The following is a 27,702-nucleotide window of genomic DNA, read 5'->3' as shown; positions in this document are numbered from 1 at the left end:
ATAATCACCAGGGTTGTATTCATTGGGACACCCAACAGAAAGTGTTGTAACTTTTTGCAACTAAAATTAGAATTTCTTGGACAAGTTCAGGTAGTCTCTCCCTGATTGTCAGTTACCTTCTGTTTTGGTGCCTAATGAACACAACCCAGGTCCTTACAAGTCTGGATTTCCTCTTCATCCTGCTTGTCAGTTACTTAAAATGCAAAACCTAGAGACAGATTGTACTAATGCTAAGACTACACCTTTATCATCGTGGACACACACTTTATTCAGTAGTCACATCACATAGTGCAAAATCTATTTTCCTCACCAGCTAAGGACGTAGTTAGTAATTAAAATACAATCGTTTATCTCTCTGGGACAGATCCATCCGGTATCAGACAGCCATAGAAATACAAACCACGCACATGATCAGAACATTAAAGGCCAGACAGACTGGACATGGAGTGTTCTCACTCCCCCACACACACACACACTATACACATTTAAATGCATTGACGGTGTTGCAGGTCAATAATGATGCAATATAAATTCAATTCAAACGGTTATCAGCAATAAGAAAACACAACGACCACAGTAATATTGGATGGCAGTAAGGAGAAATGTCAGCATGTCCTGGTGAACCAGACTCATTGATTGGCACGCCAAGTGTCCATACAGATTCCAACTCTGGGGAGGGCGCACCGTCCTTCCCTTAGCTCTTTGATTGGCTGAGAGATGCCCAGCCCGCCTGCAGTCAGGGAGACATGCCATTGGGTGTCTCAGTTTCCACTGTGTCACTATTGGCCAGCAAGAAACGTTAAGGTGGAGCCAGAGACTTGCTTTTTCAGAAGACGAAAATCTTGTCTCTCTGGACATTGTCCAAGTCATCGTCCATGGTGAGGAGAACCTGGCAGAGAAAGCAGAGGAGTCAGTCACTATATAAGATGTTACTATCTGGGTATGTATGGGTCAGGAATGGGACGTCTTCATCAAAGCTCAGCCACTTATGATCTTCTATTGCTGAATGACGTGTGCAGTAACCATGTCCTCGGTGTGAAATCTGTATTCCCCTCCAATTTATAATACTATGAAATGAGTGTCACATGGCCCTCCCCAGAGGTGTGCACACACACACACACACACTCACCAGGAAGGAACCAAACATGGCAATGGAGGACAGGAAGTGCCAGATGTCGTGGTCGTCGAAGAAGGAGAGCACGATGCAATCACGGTTGTGTTCCCGGGACTCGGCAGGGGTTTTCTACGGCAGGGGGTGAGGGGACAAAGCAGTCAGCGCCACAGTGACGTGAGAATGTTGGGGTTATGTGACCATGACATGTGGTGTGTGAGCATGTGATGTTTTCAATGTGGTACTACAGATACCATGAATCCCTTTGGAGTTGGAGTTCCCAAACCTCTCGTCGGAGACCCCTAGAACTTTCACTATTTTATTGTAGACCTGAACTAGCATACCTGAATCAAATTACCTACACAGCCAAGGGCTTCATGACTAGTTGAATCAGGTGTGCTGGCTCTGGAACAGTTTGAATACATGGAACGGCTGGGGGTCCCCCGAGGAGAGGTCTGAAAACATCCTGCCATGGGGGTGTGTAAGGCTGACGTGTGGTGGAAGCCACTGATCTGTAAGGTCATTGTGTGTGTTGTGCTGACCTGCCAGGTACTGAGGCCCTGGAAGAAGAAGAAGAGAGCGAAGCCCCACACCACGGCCGTGAAGAGGATACACACCATGGCCATGCACTGGATCCTCTCACCGCTGCGGAGCTACACACACATTCACAGAAACACATTCACAGAAACACATTCACAGAAACACAACATCATCTGTGATTGTACACGCGGAACATGTTCTACGTCGTTTCATGTGTCAGACGTGCACTTTCTATGTCCAATAAAAGTATGTGGCGTCCGAAACGTATTATGACTCGTCTATAGACGGAACTCTCACGAACACAATGGCGTTCTCCGTTTTGCTCTACGGCGCCCACAAGCCGGCTGTGAAGGTCACTGGTAACAGTTAAAAATCAATAGTGGAAGTATGTACAGTATGGGGATAGTTTAGTGCCTAAAATATGGGGATAAATACATGCCTTTTTGTTTTTTATAGGACAGACACTTCTAACATATGGAATTGTTTTAAGATGGTCATACCAATAATCATTTAGCTATTTGATTTGGAGCTTTAAGACCACGGATAGTCCCCCAAAAAATCTAAAGGAAGTTTGAAGAAAACAATTCCATATGTTAGCTTAGACTCCCTCCCCCAGCTTAGACAGGGTTTAGACTCTAGAGGGTTAATGAATTAAAATAGATTGTGGCATGTCTTTTTTGAGTGAGATTTGTCTATGGAAAGTGAACACACACACACACACACACACACACCCCTACCTTCATGATGATGTAGAAGGCAAAGTAGAGTAGCAGGTTGCAAATGGCGATGGCCAGCAGGTAAGAGGCAAAGTCATTGGGTGTCTTTAGGAGCCCATAGGCAGCCCTGGACAGACAGAACAACAACCACACAATGTATGTCAGTGATGAGTTGTCTACTCTCCACCCATGGTTGTGGGTGAGTAATGACTATTCTACAGACTAAATGGATACCTTGCCTCATCAGGCTGAGTGGGTCGCAATAAATCACCTTGACAGAAAGGGACTTACATTAATCACTTAAAGTAGGTGTGAAAGACCTTTGATAAAAAATATATTTTTTAAAACACTGCATGATGATGTCAAACAATGTACAGATCTGCCATCTTATTTGACCCCGTTTCTCACAGCAGGAAAACAAATCCTGCAGCAACAGGAAATGTGAATTATTATGTGGATTATATTAAATGGACATTTTTGTAGGGGTTGATACAGTTTCCGTTAGGGCAAATCAAGTCTGATATTTTAAAATGGAAATGACAAACTTTAGAAGCCTTTTTAAACCCTAATACACTACAATTAGCATTTCATGATGCGCAGGAAAATTCTCTGCGACAACAGAGTGATCAAATTAAGATATCAGATATCACATATATAGAACATTGCAGTAAAGGCAGTCCAGTCTGAATAAGATAGTGAGTGAATGAAATACTCACAGAGACCAGTTCACTATGTTTCCCATCACTAGCAGAACCATTCGGTCCTAACACACAGAGAGAGAAAGAGAGAGAGAGAGAAACATTTACTTGTGGATTTATGAATCTTTCGCGACATTAGAGTGAGTCTCCATACAGTATGTGTATGTATAGTCTACCAATGACTGTATATATGAATGGACAAAGCCATCGATCACGTATTCATTTCCTTGAAGACTCAATAGCGTATTGAAGCCAAATGAAGTCTGTTAAGATGGCGTCTCATGGAAACATAAAATACACAATTTGAGCTTTATGAAGTGATATTGCAGCCTAGCTCAGTACTGCCCCCTCAAAGAGAGTAAATCAAGTTGAAGGCTGACCTGGGGTACTGCAGGCTGCCATTAGCAACTAAATTATCCTTATAACTTCTTACGTGTGCGATTAAAAAATAATTGGTTCAAGGACACCCGGGGTACATCGGGTGTATTAAAATAAATTATTGGTGCCATGATTGCCTTCTAAACATTTTTTTATTTTATTTAATTTACACAAAGATTTATATTTTTCCATTCACTATAATGGGGGATCCTGTTTATGCAAACAATGTCTGCAGTACCGCGGTCAACCTTGAACCTTTGGGGTTTCAATGAGTGGGCAGTAGTTCTCCCCTGATGTATACTCACAATATACATGGGGCCACTGCACTGGCGGATACAGTCAGTGTAGATCACATACACAATCCTGCGCAGGATGCCAGAATCTGAAACACAGACAAATAGAATAGACTGACACCTGTCCATAGCCCCTGTAACATTACAAGGTAAAACCTAACCCTGACCCCAGGCCTGTTCCTAGCCCTTACTCCTAGGTTTCTTCCTTCTAAGTTGTTTTTCCTAGCTACTGTGCTTCTGCATTGCTTGCTCTTGGGGTTTTGGGTTGGTATCTCTAAAGCACTTTGTGACAACTGCCAATGTAAAAAAAGGGCTTTTAAAAATAAATACATGTGATTGATTGATTGACTCCTTACCCAGTCTCCAGCGACCCATGTAGTAGAGCTGGGTGCTGAGCAGCATGGTGGCCAGGATGTGGAGGACAGAGAAGACGATCCAGAACACCATGTTGCCCTTCCCAAACACCTGGACACAACACACACACACACACACACACACACACACGTAGACACACACACACACACACACAGGTAGACACACACACACACACAGGTAGACACACACACGTAGACACACACAGGTAGACACACACACACACACAGGTAGACACACACACACACACACACACACAGGTACACACACACACACACAGGTAGACACACACACACACAGGTACACACACACACACACACACACAGGTACACACACACACACACACACACACACACACACACACACAGGTAGACACACAAACAGGTAGACACACACACACACACGTAGGTAGACACACAGGTAGGTAGACACACACACACACACACACACACACACACACAGGTAGACACACACACACACACACACACACACACACACACACACACAGGTACACACACAGGTAGACACACAGGTAGACACACACACAGGTAGACACACACAGGTAGACACACACAGGTAGACACACACAGGTAGACACACACAGGTAGACACACACAGGTAGACACACACACACACACACGTAGGTAGACACACAGGTAGGTAGACACACACACACACACAGGTAGACACACACACACACACACACACAGGTAGACACACACACACACACAGGTAGACACACACACACACACACACAGGTAGACACACACACATCCGGATACATCAGGAATTTTACACTTGCTGAATGATGATTCTACGGGTGGGTTGCACCAACATGGTTTAAATGAATCTAGGATTAGCTAACGTTAGCTACTGTAGCTAGCTAGTTTATAAACCAAGCTAGCTAGCATACAATATTATTTATTATTGCCATTACTTAACGTTATTTAGCCATTTATTATTTGTCCAATAGCCACCTGATCCTGGCACGTCAAAGACGATCAAATTTCTCTGCTTATGAAAAAAAAAAGTTGTCGTGGCTGATGGAGGAATTTAGTAACGTATTGCAGGATAAAAAGACAGACAACACAGATGTCAAAAAGAAGGAAGACACCTGGGCCATTTTATGCGACAAATGTAATGGATCGACATGGATTAAAGATTGACCCAAATCGGATAAAAAGCATGCTGGAAAAAAACTTCAAATAGAAAGTCAAAAAAGATGCGGCAGAGGAGAGGCGGGGCCATTTCAGAGCGGAGCCGGGCCTCCGTCCATGGAAATTCATCCTACCACCCAGAAGATATACGAGATGATTCCCCAGCAGTTTGCCCCTCTCCATAACCCCTATGATGACGACAGACAACTTGACCCACCAATACTTTGTAAGCATAAATAACTGTTAAATATCAATGCCTATAATGCTACTTCACTACAATGTTACCGTTACCAGGCCTGTTACAGCACGTTGCGTAAAATATCATGAACCCCAATTCAATTGTTGTACAAAATGGGCACGTAAATAGCCTACTAATAATGAGTTAATTATCATAAAACTCAACAGGATTCAACCCGTCTGTAATTATTCTCTGAGGAACTCATTTTGGTCTTGCCACAGTAGATATGCTGCCATTTTATCAGTTAAACCACCTCAAGTGGCAGTTTAGAATTCATCTCCAATCGAAATGTTTATTTTTTATTAATTGAGCAACAGACTTAAAATTCATCTAGGTTTAAAGTGAAAACTAAACTTAGATTAGAGGAAGGATTTCATTTAACTAGGATTCATTTAAAACGAGGTTTAAAATTGGGTGCAACAAGATGAATAGATAAACCTTGATTTAGCCCAGTTTAAGAGTTAATCCATGTTGATGCAGCCCACCCTATAGGTTGTGTACGTCAGAGTCTACTGTTGGGTGTTTGTTGTGTTTCTGTCTTGGTCTCTGTGTGGTGAGTGGTGTGTGGTGAGTGTGTCCCTTGTCACTCACCACTCCTAGCACAGAGAAGAAGATGACAGCAGCCAGACAGGCGTAGGCAGTGTAAGCGCTGGCATTGATATCTGGGTGCCTCTTCTGGTACAGTTTTAACACACACAGCCCAGCGATCATATACATGAAGGAGGTGTCTGACCGACAGGGAGATCGAGGAGGAAAGGGTGACATTAATGACATTTCTTACAGTACAGAATATCTTCCAGTACAGTTATTGGGAAGTAGCCAGAGTCCCAGATCCGTTTTTGCCGTCCGGCAGTCAAAGCAATGCATTTGGCATGACAATATGAACCGATCTGGGACTGATTGAGAAACCCATCTGCTGAGGATCTGTGTTACAGTATCTTCAGGATCTCCCAATTAGCCAACCATGACATTAGTCTCACCGAACTGGAAGTTGGTGTAGTTGGGGCAGACGTGGTAGCAGGCACTCAGCAGTCCCTCCATCATCAGAGCTGTGCCCATGGCGTAGAACAGCCCAAAGTGCTTAGGGATGCCACACTCCTGGAGACCAGCAGAGAGGGAGAGACAGAGGCTCCAAATTATATCAATGAAATTGTCACTAGCTAGGTTTCCACCCAATTGGTGACAGATTTTCATGCAAATATTCAATATGCGCATTTTCCCACCAGAGATCGGTATCCATCAAATTGACTTGTTGTGGATAAAAGGCTTTGTATGATAATGTAGTGAAAAGAGGAAAAATATTCACATCCCATGTTCATGCCTCTAGAGGTTATTTAAGTAGGTGTGTTTCACAGTGGTGTATGACCTGACAAAGATCCCACTGGGATCGAAACTTTGTCTTTATTGTGCGTCTGATTAACTCACCCTAGGAGCACTCCAGAGTTGTGGACCTTCCTTTTTTCTTTGATAATGTAGTACACATGAAAATTACTTTTGCGGTTAAATTCCCATGTACAGAATAAAAAATACAAGTTAAAATGGCTTCCCATTGCATTTTCAACCATACTGATGGTTTTGTCACAAAAAATGTTTGTGTTATATAGCGAATGTGTCCACTCTGGTCTTGGCACGATCGCTGTAGCCAACAGCTTGCAGATACAGTGCGGGCATAGCCTACATGTGATTTTATGGACAAAAGAGTGATCATTTGTATTTGTCAAATGGCAGCCAAGCATCGATCATCATGTCACGAGAATAAGATATTTATTGGAAAGGAGCCTCAAGCTCATCACCGTGCACTTTCACCACCCTGTGAAGTTCATAACTTATTTAACCCGTAGCCTAATAAACCACATGCTTTCCCTAATCACAGCGGGACGACCACACAAGATATCATTGCATCACTCCAAGTTTACTTCGATATGATGTAAACTTCTACCGCAATTTCCCCCCGCATAATTCATTTTACCTACATAAAACCACCACAAAACTCACCTTATCTAGCGTATTTACAGTGGAAGTCGGAAGTTTACATACACCTTAGCCAAATACATTTAAACTCTGTTTTTCAAAATTCCCTGTCTTAGGTCAGTTAGGATCAACACTTTATTTTAAGAATGTGAAATGTCAGAATAATAGTAGAGAGATTTATTTCAACTTTTATTTCTTTCATCACATTTCCAGTGGGTCAGAAGTTTACATACACTCAATTAGTATTTGGTAGCATTGCCTTTAAATTGTTTAACTTGGGTCAAACGTGTCGGGTAGCCTTCCACAAGGTTCCCATAATAAGTTGTGTATTTTGGCCCATTCCTCCTGACAGAGCTGGTGTAACTGAGTCAGGTTTGTAGGCCTTCTTGCTCGCACACGCTTTTCAGTTCTGCCTACAAATTTTCGATGGGATTGAGGTCAGGGCTTTGTGATGCCCACTCCGATACCTTGACTTTGATGTCCTTAAGCCATTTTGCCACAACTTTGGAAGTATGCTTGGGGTCATTGTGCATTTGGAAGACCTATTTGCGACCAAGCTTTAACTTCCTGACTGATGCCTTGAGATGTTGCTTCAATATATCCACACAATTATCCTACCTCATGAGGCCATCTATTTTGTGAAGTGCACCACTCCCTCCTGCAGCAAAGCATCCCCACAACATGATGCTGCCACCCCTGTGCATCACGGTTGGGATGGTGTTCTTCGGGTTGCAAGCCTCCCCCTTTTTCCTCCAAACATAACAATGGTCATTATGGCCAAACAGTTCTATTTTTGTTTCATCAGACCAGAGGACATTTGTCCAAAAAGTACGATCTTTGTCCCCATTTGCAGTTGTAAACCGTATTCTGGCTTTTTTATGGCGGTTTTGGAGCAGTGGCTTCTTCCTTGCTGAGCAACCTTTCAGGTTATATCGATATAGGACTCGTTTTACTGTGGATATAGATACTTTTTTTCACCAGTTTCCTCCAGCATCTTCACAAGGTCCTTTGCTGTTGTTCTGGGATTGATTTGCACTTTTCGCACCAAAGTACATTCATCTCTAGGAGACAGAACACGTCTCCTACCTGAGCGGTATGACGGCTGCATGGTACCATGGTGTTTATACTTGCGTACTATTGTTTGTACAGATGAACGTGGTACCTTCAGGCGTTTGGAAATTGCTCCCGTGGATGAACCAGACTGAGGTCTTGGCTGATTTCTTTTGATTTTCCTATGATGTCAAGCAAAGAGGCACTGAGTTTGAAGGTAGGTCTTGAAATACATCCACAGGTTCACCTCCAATTGACTCAAATTATGTCAATTAGCCTATCAGAAGCTTCTAAAGTCATTACATAATTTTCTGGAATTTTCCAAGCTGTTTAAAGGCACAGTCAACTTAGTGTATGTAAACTTCTGACCCACTGGAATTGTGATACAGTGAATTATAAGTTAAGTAATCTGTCTGTAAACAATTGTTGGAAAAATTACTTGGGTCATGCACAAAGCAGATGTCCTAACCGACTTGCCAAAACTATAGTTTGTTAACAAGAAATTTGTGGAGTGGTTGAAAAATGTGTTAATGACTCCAACCTAAGTGTATGTAAACTTCCGACTTCAACTGTAGTTTTGTCAACGTTTGGAATGTTTACTGACAAATTTGCGGTTTACATCAGGCATCTCATGAAATGTTTTATACCACATGTACTTAAGTTTGGATGGAAACCTGCTCACTGGTATGGAACGTTCTTTAGTGTATAGGAAATATCATTTTGGACAAAACCCTCACGTCAACATCATGGGAGGTGATATGAATTCCATACAGGGAAATACCAATATGAGCATTTCATGTTCTATTGTTTATCCCACTGCTATAATACCCTATCTGTACCAGGAGTTGGTTGCCTCCCCTGGAACACATATTGCCCCTGGAGGTAGCGGTTCGATCCCCCAGTCCCGACACTCACACTCTGTATTTCATCACATACTCTAATCTACACCTGTCAATAAAATAATCTAGGATTATTGCCGCCATAGGTGTGTTCTACGCCCTCCTTGTCATCCAAAAAAACTACAAAATACCCCCCAAAATATGGAAAAACAAAAGCACCATCTCAGTTTGATCTCTCACCAGTGCGTTGAGGTCGTTGCGGTCCAGCGCTCTGCTGTGGATGATGTCTCTCTGCAGCACGATGAGCAAGAAGAGGAGGCCCAGCATCACGTAACCAAGGTTACTCAGTATGTTGTTGAAGGCACTGCACGCCAGAGGGTAGAGAATGGATGTCATGAATGATACAAGTCATACATTACACGCACAGCCATAGGTGTTTCCCCTTATGACACACACACACCTCAGATTCCCCAGGGGGTGTGCACACAGGAAGTTGTAGTAGCAGATGTCCTGATTTCCTGTCACGTTGACAACCTGGAGGAGAGAGGAAAATGTCAACAACAACACACTATCCACCCACCCACCACGTGTGGATTCTACAGTCATATCTACTCACTCGAAGCCAATTCCTTTACACACTACAAATGCACTCGTTATAACTCTGTAATAATGTAGTAAATCCGCAGTGTGAGTGAGAGTAGCACACAGTACCGTTTGATAAGTGATGACCAGCTGGATGACAGGGAGGGCGTAGAACACACCTATGGTGGCAATATTCCTGAGGAGAGGAACACTGACATTAACTGCCATGACACTGACAGTTGTATGATTACTGTACAATCCGACTGATACAAAACAAACCTACACCCTGTCCAAAGAAGCAATTGTTATCATGCATTTGACTAAAGTACTGATAGAGTGAAGGGTGCCATAGGGTTATAGCCCCAGCATTGATGTACAGATTTTGAGGCAACTCTCCGTCCCACTCACCAGAAGTAGATCTGGTACTTTTTACTCAGAACCCTCTTGTCCTTGCGAGCGAGGTCCGACACACACAGGTACTTCTGCAAAAGGACAAGCGACCACAAGAGTTTCATTGGGAGGGAAAAACGAAATAAAAACAACAGAGGATAAAGATAATATTGAGTGATACACAGGGGAGGCGAGGTAGAGGGGGATGGATGGATGAGAAGTAGAGGGGGAAGGGAGGGATGGATGAGAGGTAGAGGGGGAAGGGATGGATGAGAGGTAGAGGGGTAGGGGATGGATGAGAGGTAGAGGGGGAGGGGATGGATGAGAGGTAGAGGGGAAGGGATGGATGGATGAGAAGTAGAGGGGAAGGGATGGATGGATGAGAAGTAGAGGGGAAGGGATGGATGAGAGGTAGAGGGGGAGGGATGGATGAGAGGTAGAGGGGGAGGGGATGGATGAGAGGTAGAGGGGAAGGGATGGATGAGAGGTAGAGGGGAAGGATGAGAGGTAGAGGGGGATGGATGGATGAGAAGTAGAGGGGGAGGGATGGATGAGAGGTAGAGGGGAAGGGATGGATGAGAGGTAGAGGGGGAAGGGATGGATGAGAGGTAGAGGGGGAAGGGATGGATGAGAGGTAGAGGGGGAAGGGATGGATGAGAGGTAGAGGGGGAAGGGATGGATGAGAGGTAGAGGGCGAGGGAGGGATGGATGGATGAGAGGTAGAGGGCGAGGGAGGGATGGATGGATGAGAGGTAGAGGGGGAGGGAGGGATGGATGAGAGGTAGAGGGGGAGGGAGGGATGGATGAGAGGTAGAGGGGGAGGGAGGGAGGGATGGATGAGAGGTAGAGGGGGAGGGATGGAGGAGGGATGGGCCAGACCTTGGTGCGGACGATGTTCTTGTCCGAGTCGATGTCGGCCAACGTGTCATAGTCATCCTCCTCTATTGAGCTCAGAGACTCCTGTCGACTACGACCCGTAACGCTCTCCAACGAACGCTCTGAGAGAGGAAACAGTAACTACCTTTACAGTATGTCAGCGACTGAGGGTTATATTTCTCGATTTGATCGTTTTTGTTGGTTTTACGGCTTGGATTTTTTTTATATGATTTGGGACGTATTCAATAGATTTGTGGTTCTGGCCAATGACGCATTCCTGATAATCACAAAATGTATCATTGAAATTGTTCTCGACATTCAATCATTATCTCTGCGTACAGTCAAACATGATTGTTGACCATATGTGATCGTTTTGGTCTCCGTCTGTGGTCATCAGAGCATTAAATGACATCAAAAGGCGGATAGATCTTGAACACATTCCGAAGTGATTGACATGGTGCTGATTTATACAGTGAAGGGATGCGATTGGCTGGCTGATTAAGGCAGTGAGTGTCACCAATGCAGATGGCTACGTGGTGGATGGCAGTTAGGAATGGTCTGCGTTTCAAAGTCTCCTGTCCTGATAAACAAACACAAATAAACCAATAAGAAACAAGAGCACTCCGCAGCCCTCCATTCAAGAGCCAGTTTGGTGGTGAAATGCTGTGCAACATTACTCGAAGACTGATTTTGTGCCATGTGGACCCCATTGTGTGTATTTGCACATCTGTGTTTGTACAGTATTGGAGTGTATATGTGTAATTATGCGTCTGTATTTGGTCATCTTGCTCCATACCCATGTATCCGTAGTTGGCATCTGATGCTATGCTGTCTGTGATGGCCTCTGAGCTCAACGTGCTGGCGTTGTCCGCTGTAGAAACAATAGCAGAGAGAAACAACATTAAAGAGTTCTTGAAGTGGTGTAAGTATTCACTACGGCTGTGTCCCAATTCTCTCTCCTTCCTCCCAAAGTGTTCACTTCCCTTCACTGATTTAAAGGAAATGACTGGTAAAAGAAATATGGTGAAAAGTGCAACTAGTCCATGACTCCCCCAATCCAACGCTTTTAGATTTGTGGGAAGGAGTGAAGGAGTGCACATTCACGAGGAGACACACAACAGAACTGGAACAGTACAAGCCCCGTCTTCCCCAGCTGTCAATATTTAACTCAAAACCTTTCAAACATCGTCACACTTGTAATGTAAATGAGCACACACATACACACTCACCAAAGGAGCCGTATTCATAGGGGGAGACTGGAGTCACACTTGGCTTTCCTGTGGTAACAGGTAGAGATAATGTCAAAAACACACACCAAACACATGCCACCATAGCCGTTAGTAGTGTACACACAACCACAGCATCTAGATGAATGGTTAGTTAGAGAGGACACACCATGCCCTGTGGGTTCAGAGACGAGGTTGAAACGTGAAGCAAGGGTTAATGCACGGGTGCTAATCAGTACCCTAGGGTGTGAGTCCAACGGGAGAAAAATAAGTCAATTTCAGTCAAACTCCCATTGGAACCAAACCATAATATCATCCAACGCATGGCGACGGGCATGGCAGAATCATATTAGTCATCCCCCACCATGACAGGTGTTTGTGACTGGACAATGCTGTGAAGTCAGGCAACTCAGGAAGTAAACCGAAATTCCAATTCAATAATTGAAAAAGGGGTTTCTATTTTCAATGACTCCTCAATAAAACTGCAAAGGAGAATATATTTATTTCAAATGTTTTTTCCATATTTTAAACCGAAATCACTTCCTGATTTCAAATTGACACCCAACTTTGGTGAAGGTCATTCATTAGACATGTATGATTCCTCATCCACCCAGATCATACTGGTGATAATGACTGCGAGATGGGTGTAACAGTCTATATAGCGTGCACGAAGGGTAATAAGTAGTGTGACATTGTGAGAGAAGCTCTGACACATGCAATATCTCACTACTCCAACTCCATTCTTACCCAGTAGAGAGGCTGAGCCAAAGAGTAGCATGGGGAGAAAGCATGAGGAGAAAGCGAGACAAATTCAATACACAAAGACATAGAAAACCTAGAGAAATAGATCAGTAATCCTTCATCTGATGCGGAAACTGTTCATGGTTCGCATCCATCTTAAACTCGTTTTAAATCTTAAAACACAGAGTTAGTTCTCTTCACTGTACACCTCTCTGAAAACAAAATACAACGGAGTGTGCCGTTGTAGTGGGTTGCTGGGATACCTGTCTCCGCGGGCGACATGTCCGCTGGGTTCAGAAGCCCCTCCCTCCTCCTGTGCATCCTGACCAGAGAAAAGACCCAGAGAGAGAGGGAGACACTTGAGTTCCAAAGCTTCTATATGACAGTGTATGAAATAATGTACTTACTGTATACGACAGTGACGCGATCGACAGACCTCTTGTTCTCCACACAGGCCACCAGGAAGGTGAGCAGGTAGAAGGAGAGGAAGATGCCCAGGCAGAACAGCATGCCCATCACGTACACATCCGCTGAGACGGAGAGGGGGGGTGTAGAGGGAGGGAGAGGAGGGAGAAAGGAAGGAGAGAGAGGTGTTAGAGAGAAACAGAGACAAATAGAACACTTCTCTCTGCTACATTGGGAATGATGTACTGTCTGGTCCGCCTGGCTGAGTGACTCACAGTTGATGGCGGGCGAGACGACCACGTCCAGAGTTTTACTGCGGTTGCCGGCATCAATGAGTTCATCTGGACGGAGGGGGTAGAAGCGCAGGGGACCCCCACATGCCTCGTCCTCCGTCTTCACCACCACCACCACATAGAAACTGTTACTGGGGAAGTCCTTCCTCTGAGAGCCACGAGCGAAAAGGGGAGAGGGGAACAAGAGAGAGAGAGTAGACGAAATGGTTGCCCATTGTGGCAAATGAGTTGTAAACATTTATTTATTGATCAATTACCTGATCTCTCCAGTGCGTGCGTGTGTGTATTCTACCTGGACAGTGATGGCAGCTGTCTTGGTCATGGTTTGATACATTCCAATGAAGGCCACGTTGTTATCCAAGTCATACACTGGGCACTGATAAGGTAGAACACAGCATTTAGCAATCAGAGAGGAATGAGTGTCTGTCTGTGTGTGTGTGTCTGCCTGAGCAAAGAACAGGTGCAGCCACGGCTAATGTGGTTTCCACGGCAACGGGCACCTCTGCACTCCCCATCAAGTGTGTGGAATGGAGATTTCTATATTGGCCTACATTTCAGGGACACCCCCAATGTGAGCTATTACACACCAGACAGAGCTTTACATAGCGTTTTAGTAACACCTCTCTTTCACAGCTTTAAGCTGCTTTAGGGTAGATCCTGTGCATTTCCCAAGTTCATTCACAGCTGTCTAGTGGTTGCTGGGGTGCTCAGAATGAACTCAACACTGCCCTTGTGTGGTGAATCGAAGGCTAGCCATTGGAGACAGGCTGAGGGACCACAGTTCAGTGATGTCATGTGAGGTCAGTGGATGCAGGTAGATGTAAGGTCATGGCTGTATTCATTAGGGTACACCATAGCAAAACGTTTTGCAACAGAAAACTTAAACAACTGTTTATTTTAGCGTTTCTGAACAGTCCCTCCCTGTTTCAGTTCGCTTACTTCCGATTGGTGTCTAACAGAGTTGTGGACTCGAAGTCACATGACTTGAGACTCTATATAATGTAAAATAACTTGAGACTTGACTTGGAGCCTCAAGACTCGACTTTGACTTGAGACTGATGACTTGAATTTTTCTGGCCAGGTTTTGTATTGTTTTGTCTGTCACTCATTTTGTGGAAGAGAGTCTACTTCGATTATTCCACACGCAGCCAGAGACAGTACCCGCAGCATCGCCCTCGCAAAAAACCCTGCCACAGATTGGCTAAGAAAACGCACACTCGGCACTCTGACTGGATCAGCAAACTGTCAATCAACACAGGTTGGGTGAGCTAGCAGAAATATTGCTGATTTGCTGTACAAGCTATAGGATCGGGTGCAGCGCAAACATCAAACTGTAAATAAATAAATCTGCAGCTGCAAAAATTGTTCGGTGATCAAGAATATGAACTGTTTACATTGCAAGATAATCAGCAATGGGGCAACAATTACTAGCATAAGCCTACAGGTCTTTAGGTATGTAACAATTGCTTTAACTTATGAAGATTGCATTTGGAATTTGTTGTTAAAATTAATTATTACTGTGGCGAAGACGCACCATAGGAGCGGCTCTTCACTTACGCTCTCCAAACTCGCGCCAGTGGAGGGTACTTTTTTCCCCCTGTTGTTGAAATGTTTGCTCTGGCTTTCACACGTCTAAATGCATAGGCCCTACAATAATTGCTAGCGTTTCATCATTAAATCCCCGTAGCGTTGATTACAACACGTAGACATTTTTTTCATGTTTATTTATTTACATTTTTCATTTAACCTTTATTTAACTAGGCAAGTCAGTTAAGAACAAATTCTTATTTACTTATAATGACGGCCTATGTTTGATAGGACTACGATACATTTTCATTTAGCCAACCATTTCTTACCCTCAGTGGAGTGATGTTTATTTAATTCAATGTATGGTTTCCTTTGTTCATATTTTTCCCGGTTATGTCGGAGTTCCGTGTCTGTGTCCTATGGCCGCGTTCAAAACAATTGGGAACTCGGAACTCTCCGACTTCAGTGCGTTCAAGACAATTGGGAACTCGGAACTCTCCGACTTCAGTGCATTCAAGACAATTGGGAACTCGGGCCTGTTTCACTGACGTCATGATTTGACCTCAAATTTTTTCGAGTTGTCTTGAAAGCACCATTAGTCTCTGTCATTCTGGTTGTGCATAATATGAGCGTGCAGGCCTCATAAAATAGGCTTTGGAGTCAGAACGTTGAATAAGATCAAATGATTGTTCCATGTATGCGTGGTGTTGAAATATCATTAACTCTGATTAAGAGGAATGTAGCAATGTGGAAATGGATGTGGAAATTGCCTTTTACATTGTAGAACCAGTTTATTGGTTGTAATTGCCAATTGGGTAATTGTATGGTCCTGGGGGCCAAGTGCTTATATTATTTATGCAGGCCTACCCGTTTGAGCTCCTGTTAGACAGAATCGACTTGGTTTCTCAAGGGGAGGCTGTACAGTCTCCACCTGTGTCCGTTCAGATATCAGGCTTAACCTGTCTACAGAGGCTGTTTCTTTTGGACTATTGCCCATGTATATTTGGCCAATCTACTTGTATATTTTGTATCATATGGTACTTTCACCACAGGATCACCAAGATCTGTAAATAAATGTACACTGTGAACACGTCAACCTGCCTTGCCTTCTGCTGATGGCATGCCCTCACGACTGCTACAAGGTCTCAATTTTGCAATGACATGGGATTATTAAAATGTGTCGCAGACACAATAATGAAAAGGGCTGTCTGGTAGCCTCAATAAATATACACATATTTGTAGCTGAACAAGTCATGGCATGTATAGATTTTTTTTTACTTGACTTGAGATTTGAAAACGTATGACTTGACTTGCTCTTAGAACGCACGACTTGGACTTGACTCGAGACTTGACCCGTTCTACTTGGGACTCGACTTGAGACTCGGATCTTGTGACTTGGTCCCACCTCTGGTGCCTAATGAACAGGTTTGGTCAAGTTAGTTTACCTGGATGTCCTGGATGGACATGACAGAGCACGGAAAGGTCATCTCAGAGTTGACCTTGACGATGGCCGTGTCCACTCCGTCAGGGAACACATATTTGAAATACTGAGAGAGGAAAAACAAAGTTAGAATAAAAAAAGGATCACATATTTATTGGAACTAAGTCCTAAATCAGCCAAGTGAAAGAAATATATATTTTTTTTAAAGAATTCAAGCAATCTTCCTAACAATACTATTCTATTATGTTGATAGATGTACCGTTTTGAAAGGGCAAATCTTGCGGCAAATCTTGCGTCGAATACAAACGCACAACATGTGCACACACAAAATGTATGACGTAACAATATCCATTTTCTCCTGTCTCTTTCTCTCCATCTCTGTCAAGCAACAGCTCAACAGATCAGGCACACACATTTGTTCTTTAATATCACTCCCCTTCTTGGCCCTGGCCTTTAGACTTAGGCACAGTAAAGAGGTAGTACCCAACTGTCTTCTCCACCCACGCACACCTCATGGTCACGTGCAGTATAAGGGTTTCACGGGAAATATGCTATGTGCGTATGTACGCACGTGTGCATCGGTGTGAGTGGCTATGTTTCTTACCTGGGGTTGGGATGGTGAGGCAGTGAAGCTGAACTTTTTGTCTGTACTGTAATGAAGAAGACAAGAAACACTCAACAAATACAACAGCCATATTAGCCAGTCAGGTCACACATACAGTATGCCATCTCTACTCTATAAGTGATGCTGCTACACAGGGTGTGTCTTGGCCTTGCTGTACAAATAGGCAGTCACGATTGTGTGTATGCAAAAAGGCCGCATTCAATGCAAATTAGACCAGTTCTGCACAGTTGCATAATAGTGATATAAAATATGATGACTCGGAGTATTGAATACGAACTGCTGTGGGAGGCTGTGTAAGGCATGTAGCTCTACAACCAGATATCAGGTATCATGTATTTGCTCGGCTAGCTAGCTAGCATGAAGGTAATGATCCCTGATGAAGATGACTCACTGCAGGGTGAAGCTGTCCACGCGGCTGATCCTCAGCTGGTAGTGGGTGCCCAAGCTGGACAGGGTGGACACGTCCACAAAGAAGTACTGGGTCTCGGTGAGGGTGCGGGTGGGGGGCTGGCAAAGCGTTCGGCCCACGTGGGCATAGGGGTACTTCCTCTGGTACCTGTGGCGGGGGGGAAGAGATATCATTTCTCCACTCATTTTCATTGAGGTCAGAAGACCTCTTTTATAAGGGAGACCTGGCCAAGAGGGTAGCTCAATATACAAATCATGATCACATGGGCTCATAGAACATAAAAGGCCTGTATTAGACTAGGGGCACATCCAAAATTGCACCCTAATCCCTAAGTAGTACCATAATTGCACTACTTTTGAGCAGGGTCCATAGGGAATGTAGGGTGCCATTTCATAAGCCATTTTAAGGTTGAACTAAACAACCATGACCATTGCAGACCGCTCATAACATGGCGGTAACTGATGATAAGAACAGGATGATAAGAATGAACCACGGCTAAAAAAAGGTATTGAATTGGCCTGTTGAATTGTGTCAACTACAGTCCCACAAAAAACGGTGTTAATGACAGAAAAACCAACAGTCTGCAACTTCCCAAAACACAACAACCTAACTAGTACTGTAATTATGGCTAGTGTCTATGGGAAATTAGGCCTATGCTTTATGTTTATGTGGAAGTGAAAGCTCAAGGTTCAACGATGACTCACTCTCAACTAGATGGCTTTACCACCCGACACAGGTGTTCTGGTATTGTGCAAGTCCGTGGATTATGTTACACCATGAAAGACAGGCTACTGTAGTGTTCTCCAAACACAGTCCTCGCGACCCCAAGGGGTGCACGTTTCTTCTTTTTTACATTTTTTTTAACAAAATGTGCACCACTTGGGGTCCAGAGGACCGAGTTCGTAAAAAAACCTGGGCTACTGTATAATAGAACAAATTATACACTGATCCAACAGGTAGGTTGTGTGTGCAGGCTAAACACTTAGACCTAGGCTATATCATATAATAATTAGGGAATGCTTATATAGTCCTGTTTGACTGTATGTACAAGTGGGTAACCTGTACAGGTGTGAAGTGGAAAAGTGTTTTTTGCAGATCCCACTGAGACACTCTCGGAGAGCGGGGTCACGGCCAGGGATCAGCCATTATTGACGGCAACTCTGGAGCAATTAGGGTTTAAGTGCTTTGCTCAAGGGAAGGATGACTGATTTTACCTTGTCGGCTCGGGGATTCAAACAGCAACCTTTCGGTTACAGGGGGAAACAGGATTTGTGGTTTTCTTTTCATGTCTTATTGCCCTGCCATCACTCCCTTCAGTTAACCCATTCAGTACTTCTACTACACATCTCTCTGTACGGTTTATAATATAGTGAGCTCCAAAAGTTTAGGGACAGTGACACTTTTTTGTTTTGGCTCAGTACTCCAGCAATTTGTAAATGATACATTGATTATGATGGTAAAGTGCAGACTGTCAGCTTTAATTGTAGGGTATTTTCATCCATATTGGGTGAACCGTTTAGAAATTACGGCACTTTTTGTACATAGTCCCCCCCATTTGAGGGGACCAAAAGTATTGGTATAAATTCACTAATGTATTAAAGTAGAAAAAAAGTGTAGTATTTGGTCCCATTTTCCAAGCACACAATGATTACATCCAGCTTGTGACTCTACAAACTTGTTGGATGCATTTGCGTTTTGTGTTGGTTGTGTTTCAGATTATTTTCTGCCCAATAGAAATGAATGTTAATAATGTGTCATTTGAGTCACTTTTAAGAATAGAATATGTTTTTAAACACTTCTACATTAATGTGAATGCGACCATGATTACGGATTAACCTGAATGAATCGTGAATACGGATGAGTGAGACACACAAATATCATACTCCCAAGACATGATAACCTCTCCCCATTACAATAACAGGGGGGTTAGCATTTTATATCATATTCCCAAGACATGATAACCTCTCCCCATTACAATAACAGGGGAGGTTAGCATTTTATATCATACTCCCAAGACATGCTAACCTCTCATCATTACAATAACAGGGGAGGTTAGCATTTTATATCATACTCCCAAGACATGCTAACCTCTCCCCATTACAATAACAGGGGAGGTTAGCATTTTATATCATACTCCCAAGACATGCTAACCTCTCCCCATTACAATAACAGAGGAGGTTAGCATTTTATATCATACTCCCAAGACATGATAACCTCTCATCATTACAATAACAGGGGAGGTTAGCATTTTATATCATACTCCCAAGACATGATAACCTCTCATCATTACAATAACAGGGGAGGTTAGCATTTTATATCATACTCCCAAGACATGATAACCTCTCATCATTACAATAACAGAGGAGGTTAGCATTTTATATCATACTCCCAAGACATGATAACCTCTCATCATTACAATAACAGGGGAGGTTAGCATTTTATATCATACTCCCAAGACATGATAACCTCTCATCATTACAATAACAGGGGAGGTTAGCATTTTATATCATACTCCCAAGACATGATAACCTCTCATCATTACAATAACAGGGGCGGTTAGCATTTTATATCATACTCCCAAGACATGCTAACCTCTCCCCATTACAATAACAGGGAGGTTAGCATTTTATATCATACTCCCAAGACATGATAACCTCTCACCATTACAATAACAGGGGAGGTTAGCATTTTATATAATACTCCCAAGACATGATAACCTCTCATCATTACAATAACAGAGGAGGTTAGCATTTTATATCATACTCCCAAGACATGATAACCTCTCATCATTACAATAACAGGGGCGGTTAGCATTTTATATCATACTCCCAAGACATGCTAACCTCTCCCCATTACAATAACAGGGAGGTTAGCATTTTATATCATACTCCCAAGACATGATAACCTCTCATCATTACAATAACAGAGGAGGTTAGCATTTTATATCATACTCCCAAGACATGCTAACCTCTCCCCATTACAATAACAGGGGAGGTTAGCATTTTATATCATACTCCCAAGACATGATAACCTCTCATCATTACAATAACAGGGGCGGTTAGCATTTTATATAATACTCCCAAGACATGATAACCTCTCACCATTACAATAACAGGGGAGGTTAGCATTTTATATAATACTCCCAAGACATGATAACCTCTCATCATTACAATAACAGAGGAGGTTAGCATTTTATATCATACTCCCAAGACATGATAACCTCTCATCATTACAATAACAGAGGAGGTTAGCATTTTATATAATACTCCCAAGACATGATAACCTCTCATCATTACAATAACAGGGGAGGTTAGCATTTTATATCATACTCCCAAGACATGATAACCTCTCATCATTACAATAACAGGGGAGGTTAGCATTTTATATCATACTCCCAAGACATGCTAACCTCTCCCCATTACAATAACAGAGGAGGTTAGCATTTTATATCATACTCCCAAGACATGATAACCTCTCATCATTACAATAACAGAGGAGGTTAGCATTTTATATCATACTCCCAAGACATGATAACCTCTCACCATTACAATAACAGAGGAGGTTAGCATTTTATATCATACTCCCAAGACATGATAACCTCTCATCATTACAATAACAGAGGAGGTTAGCATTTTATATCATACTCCCAAGACATGATAACCTCTCATCATTACAATAACAGAGGAGGTTAGCATTTTATATCATACTCCCAAGACATGATAACCTCTCATCATTACAATAACAGAGGAGGTTAGCATTTTATATCATACTCCCAAGACATGATAACCTCTCATCATTACAATAACAGGGGAGGTTAGCATTTTATATCATACTCCCAAGACATGATAACCTCTCATCATTACAATAACAGAGGAGGTTAGCATTTTATATCATACTCCCAAGACATGCTAACCTCTCCCCATTACAATAACAGAGGAGGTTAGCATTTTATATCATACTCCCAAGACATGATAACCTCTCATCATTACAATAACAGGGGAGGTTAGCATTTTATATCATACTCCCAAGACATGATAACCTCTCATCATTACAATAACAGAGGAGGTTAGCATTTTATATCATACTCCCAAGACATGATAACCTCTCATCATTACAATAACAGGGGAGGTTAGCATTTTATATCATATTCCCAAGACATGATAACCTCTCATCATTACAATAACAGAGGAGGTTAGCATTTTATATCATACTCCCAAGACATGATAACCTCTCATCATTACAATAACAGAGGAGGTTAGCATTTTATATCATACTCCCAAGACATGCTAACCTCTCCCCATTACAATAACAGAGGAGGTTAGCATTTTATATCATACTCCCAAGACATGATAACCTCTCATCATTACAATAACAGAGGAGGTTAGCATTTTATATCATACTCCCAAGACATGATAACCTCTCATCATTACAATAACAGAGGAGGTTAGCATTTTATATCATACTCCCAAGACATGATAACCTCTCATCATTACAATAACAGAGGAGGTTAGCATTTTATATCATATTCCCAAGACATGATAACCTCTCATCATTACAATAACAGAGGAGGTTAGCATTTTATATCATACTCCCAAGACATGCTAACCTCTCCCCATTACAATAACAGAGGAGGTTAGCATTTTATATCATACTCCCAAGACATGATAACCTCTCCCCATTACAATAACAGAGGAGGTTAGCATTTTATATCATACTCCCAAGACATGATAACCTCTCATCATTACAATAACAGAGGAGGTTAGCATTTTATATCATACTCCCAAGACATGATAACCTCTCACCATTACAATAACAGAGGAGGTTAGCATTTTATATCATACTCCCAAGACATGCTAACCTCTCATCATTACAATAACAGAGGAGGTTAGCATTTTATATCATACTCCCAAGACATGATAACCTCTCATCATTACAATAACAGAGGAGGTTAGCATTTTATATCATACTCCCAAGACATGCTAACCTCTAACCATTACAATAACAGAGGCGGTTAGCATTTTATATCATACTCCCAAGACATGCTAACCTCTAACCATTACAATAACAGGGGAGGTTAGCATTTTATATCATACTCCCAAGACATGATAACCTCTCATCATTACAATAACAGGGGCGGTTAGCATTTTATATCATACTCCCAAGACATGATAACCTCTCACCATTACAATAACAGAGGAGGTTAGCATTTTATATCATACTCCCAAGACATGATAACCTCTCCCCATTACAATAACAGGGGAGGTTAGCATTTTATATCATACTCCCAAGACATGATAACCTCTAACCATTACAATAACAGGGGAGGTTAGCATTTTATATCATACTCCCAAGACATGCTAACCTCTCCCCATTACAATAACAGAGGAGGTTAGCATTTTATATCATACTCCCAAGACATGCTAACCTCTCCCCATTACAATAACAGAGGCGGTTAGCATTTTATATCATACTCCCAAGACATGCTAACCTCTCCCCATTACAATAACAGAGGAGGTTAGCATTTTATATCATACTCCCAAGACATGCTAACCTCTCCCCATTACAATAACAGAGGAGGTTAGCATTTTATATCATACTCCCAAGACATGATAACCTCTCATCATTACAATAACAGAGGAGGTTAGCATTTTATATCATACTCCCAAGACATGCTAACCTCTCATCATTACAATAACAGAGGAGGTTAGCATTTTATATCATACTCCCAAGACATGATAACCTCTCCCCATTACAATAACAGAGGAGGTTAGCATTTTATATCATACTCCCAAGACATGCTAACCTCTCACCATTACAATAACAGAGGAGGTTAGCATTTTATATCATACTCCCAAGACATGATAACCTCTCATCATTACAATAACAGAGGAGGTTAGCATTTTATATCATACTCCCAAGACATGCTAACCTCTCCCCATTACAATAACAGAGGAGGTTAGCATTTTATATCATACTCCCAAGACATGATAACCTCTCATCATTACAATAACAGAGGAGGTTAGCATTTTATATCATACTCCCAAGACATGATAACCTCTCATCATTACAATAACAGAGGAGGTTAGCATTTTTTGGGGGGGTATGATATTTGTGCATCATCATTATTCACAATTCATTCAAGATTATCTGTAATCATGGTATCAGCCACACTAATGTAATGTTTAGAAACATATTATATTCTTATTTACAATAAAACTGACTCCAAAATGACACAATACATTATTTACCATTCATTTCTATTGGGCACAAAATAATCTGAAAACAAATCGCAAATGCATTCAACAAGTTTGTAGACTCACAAGCTGGATGTAATCATTGCGTGCTTGGAAAATGGGACCAAATACAAAACTTTTAACTACTTTAATAGTGAATTTAAGTGAATTTATCCCAATACTTACAATGGGGGGACTATGGGAAAAAAGGGCCGTCCTTTTTGTAAAGGGTTCACCTGATATGGATGAAAACACACTCAAATTAAAGCTGACAGTCTGAACTTCATGTATCATTTCAAATCCAAAGTGCTGGAGTACAGAGCCAAAACAAACAAAAAACGTGTCACTGTCCCAATACTTTTGGAGCTCATTGTATCTTCACCCGTGACTAAGCCAATATCTAGCCTACATAATGAAGAGAAACACAGCAAAAACAGACCCAAGGAGAAACAAAACCTCTACAATATCTAGGCTACATAACTTCAGTTGTTTTCTTTGACTGAACAATTTAATACCAAAACATAACCACGTATATCGCTTCCTTTCCACTCTAGATGAATATGGCCAGCAGTATATTGACATAATAAAATGAAGTGACATAATACAGGGACAGGAACAGGATGTGCCAGGGTTGTGTTCAGTAGGGCACAACGTTGTGGAACGTTGCAGATAGAAATGTCCTGTATAGAGCCAACTTGAGTCCTTATTCTACATGTCAACGATGCATGTTTGTTCTACATAACACATTGCTTCTGTCTGAACGTTCCACGACATTGTGTCCTACTGAACGCGCCCCCAGGTGTGCCAGCAGGTTAGGCTACTCACAGTCCACGCAGTATGAGGGGGACCTGGAAGGACAGCACGGCCTGCTTCTGTCTGACCACAAACAGGATGGGACTGCTCTCTGCCCCCTCCGACAGTACGTCCACAGTCACACGGACCCCCTCCGTCTGCCAGGGCAGGGAGAGAGGGGAGAGGGTTAGAGAAACTCACAGAATCTAAGTAAAACGACATACAGTACATACACACCCATCACAAACATAAACCTGCACACTCAAGTTTGTATTGATCACTTTTTGCAATCCTATTTTACCATAAAACCAAATTAGGCTACTCATAGCAAGACAGTTGTTCAGTGTTCTTCAATCCTAGTACTGGGGACGGAATGCGCAGGTTTAATTCCAGCCCAGTACTAACATGATTAGTTGAAACAGGTGTATTAGCTGTGGGGTCTGTGCAAAAGCAGGTTCGAAGAACAAAGTGGGATTTGTGACCTGAACTATGTACTCACCTTGTTTCGGGAGACGGTGTGATTGAAGGCGTAGATGGTTTGGTTGTCACTCGTAACTGTATCGTTGTAGGTAACATCAAACTCTGCATCCTTTTGGACCACCGTTTTAGTTTCTGCCCGTGCGAACCGCAAGTGGGTCACACATAACAACAACAGGGCCACATAACCAAGCTGGAACAAGACTAAAACGGGGCCAAATTTACAACGGCTCCTCAAAACCATTTCCTTGCGGTTTGTCAACAATAGCTGTGCTAGCTGATCAAAACGACCTAAATGCACTTACTGGCACGTTGGATGATAATAATAGCAATGAATGGCAAACCTACCTACCCAGCTAACTAGACTAGAGAGCTCAGTTGTAATGTATCATTCACAACAACAGAACAGTTGATAGCGAACGACTAGCTAGTAAAATAATCTAGCCAGCTAGCTACATTTGCTTGCCAATGATTAATGTATTACATTCACACCGCTCCTCCCGTTTCACCATCACCAGCTGGCAAGCTAACCACTCCTCGGTACTGCGACGTAAACTGACGTTAGCTAGACGATAACAACACAGCTACTACTCGCTAGATAGATCCCGAATGATTTAATATCCGCGGTTTTTACAGCTAATGTCATTCGCATTTTATCATTTAGGTTGACATCTGCCTGTATAGTGTTGATCATATGAAGTATCGTAAAGTGAACGTTGTTTGCATCTGTTGAATCGACTGACCACGTTTGAGGGGTTAAATCTGTGTCACCCACTCTCTCCCTCTGCACGCAGAAAACAAACCAGGCACGGCGTAGTGAGGTCATTCTTTACGGCGCAGATTTATTTATTTATTTATTATTTAACCTTTATTTAACTAGGCATGTCAGTTAAGAACAAATTCTTATTCACAATGACGGCCTACCAAAAAGCAAAAGGCCTCCTGCGGGGACGGTGCCTGGGATTAAAAAAATAAATGCAATATACATATATACATAAATGCAATATACATCACAACAAGACAGACACAACACTACATAAAGAGAGACCTAAGACAACAACATAACAAGGCAGCAACACATGACAACACAACATGGTAGCAGCACAAAAACGTGATACAAACATTATTGGGCAAAGTCAACAGCACAAAGGTCAAGAAGGTAGACACAACAATACATCAGCCACAACTGTCAGTAAGAGTGTCCATGATTGAGTCTTTGAATGAAGAGATTGAGATAAAACTGTCCAGTTTGAGTGTTTGTTGCAGCTCGTTCCAGTCGCTAGATGCAGTGAACTGAAAAGAGGAGTGACCCAGGGATGTGTGCGCTTTGGGGACCTTAAACAGCATGTGACTGGCAGAACGGGTGTTGTATGTGGAGAATGAGGGCTGCAGTAGATATCTCAGATAGGGGGAGTGAGGTCTAAGAGGGTTTTATAAATAAGCATCAACCAGTGGATCTTGTGACGGGTATACAGAGATGACCAGTTTACAGAGGAGTATAGTGTGCAGTGATGTGTCCTATAAGGAGCATTGGTGGCAAATCTGATGGCCGAATGGTAAAGAACATCTAGCCGCTCGAGAGCACTCTTACCTGCCAATCTATAAATGATGTCTCTGTAATCTGGCATGGGTAGGATGGTCATCTGAATTAGGGTTAGTTTGGCAGCTGGGGTGAAAGAGAAGCGATTACGATAGAGGAAACCAAGTCTGGATTTAACTTTAGCCTGCAGCTTTGATATGTGCTGAGAGAAGGGACAGTGCAATCTCTAGCCATACTCCAAAGTACTTGTATGCGGTGACTACCTCAAGCTCAAACCCTCAGAGGTAGTAATAATACCTGTGGGAAGAGGGGCATTCTTCTTACCAAACTACATGACCTTTGTTTTGGAGGTGTTCAGAACAAGGTTAAGGGTAGAGAAAGCTTGTTTGACACTAAAAAAGCTTTGTTGTAGAGCATTTAACACAAAATCCGGGGAGGGGCCAGCTGAGTATAAGACTGTATCATCTGCATATAAATGGATGAGAGAGCTTCCTACTGCCTGAGCTATGTTGCTGATGTAAATTGAGAAGAGCGTGGGACCTAGAATTGATCCTTGAGGTACTCCCTTGGTGACAGGCAGTGGCTGAGAAAGCAGATTTTCTGACTTTATACACTACACGCAGAGAGGTAGTTAGCAAACCAGGCCAAAGACCCCTCAGAGACACCAATACGCCTTAGCCGGCCCACAAGAATGGAATGGTCTGCTGTATCAAAAGCTTTGGCCAAATCAATAAAAATAGCAGCACAATATTGCTTAGAATCAAGGGCAATAGTGACATCAT

The 27,702-nt window shown here is 42.5% G+C and overlaps 1 protein-coding gene across 4 annotated transcripts; it reads right to left on the bottom strand.

Moving 5' to 3' along the window:
- Positions 1 to 243: 243 nt before the first annotated feature.
- On the bottom strand, positions 244 to 26,170 carry LOC115163133 (SID1 transmembrane family member 2). Of its 4 annotated transcripts, XM_029714780.1 has the most exons (27): positions 25,403 to 26,170; positions 24,937 to 25,061; positions 17,861 to 18,025; positions 17,449 to 17,494; positions 16,849 to 16,950; positions 14,169 to 14,252; positions 13,859 to 14,024; positions 13,615 to 13,708; positions 13,442 to 13,500; positions 13,185 to 13,196; positions 12,441 to 12,488; positions 12,008 to 12,082; positions 11,729 to 11,791; positions 11,215 to 11,333; positions 10,354 to 10,427; positions 10,075 to 10,141; positions 9,824 to 9,897; positions 9,604 to 9,727; positions 6,484 to 6,601; positions 6,095 to 6,231; positions 4,093 to 4,201; positions 3,749 to 3,825; positions 3,084 to 3,130; positions 2,389 to 2,494; positions 1,654 to 1,764; positions 1,130 to 1,243; positions 244 to 889 (listed from the first exon to the last, which is right to left on the bottom strand). In XM_029714780.1, the coding sequence occupies exons 1-27, from the start codon at positions 25,622 to 25,624 to the stop codon at positions 827 to 829; spliced, it is 2,601 nt and encodes an 866-aa protein (XP_029570640.1). In that variant the 5' UTR covers positions 25,625 to 26,170; the 3' UTR covers positions 244 to 826. The 4 variants fall into 4 exon arrangements, with proteins under 4 accessions (XP_029570640.1, XP_029570643.1, XP_029570641.1 ...); XM_029714783.1 differs by lacking the exon at positions 11,729 to 11,791 and having other exon boundaries at positions 827 to 889; XM_029714781.1 differs by lacking the exon at positions 13,185 to 13,196 and having other exon boundaries at positions 827 to 889.
- Positions 26,171 to 27,702: the final 1,532 nt, after the last annotated feature.

This window comes from Salmo trutta, chromosome 26 (assembly GCF_901001165.1).
Source record: "Salmo trutta chromosome 26, fSalTru1.1, whole genome shotgun sequence".
Classification (NCBI taxonomy): Eukaryota; Metazoa; Chordata; class Actinopteri; order Salmoniformes; family Salmonidae; genus Salmo; species Salmo trutta.
This window is presented reverse-complemented; position numbering and strand designations above follow the sequence as displayed.

Excerpts from the sequence above, each read along its gene's own strand:
- LOC115163133 (XM_029714780.1), bottom strand. The coding sequence starts at position 25,624 with ATGGTTTTGAGGAGCCGTTGTAAATTTGGCCCCGTTTTAGTCTTGTTC. Across the intron at positions 18,026-24,936 it reads CCCCTCATACTGCGTGGACT|GTACCAGAGGAAGTACCCCT; the intron begins GTGAGTAGCCTA and ends CCCCCGCCACAG. Across the intron at positions 1,244-1,653 it reads AGGGCCTCAGTACCTGGCAG|AAAACCCCTGCCGAGTCCCG; the intron begins GTCAGCACAACA and ends CCCCTGCCGTAG.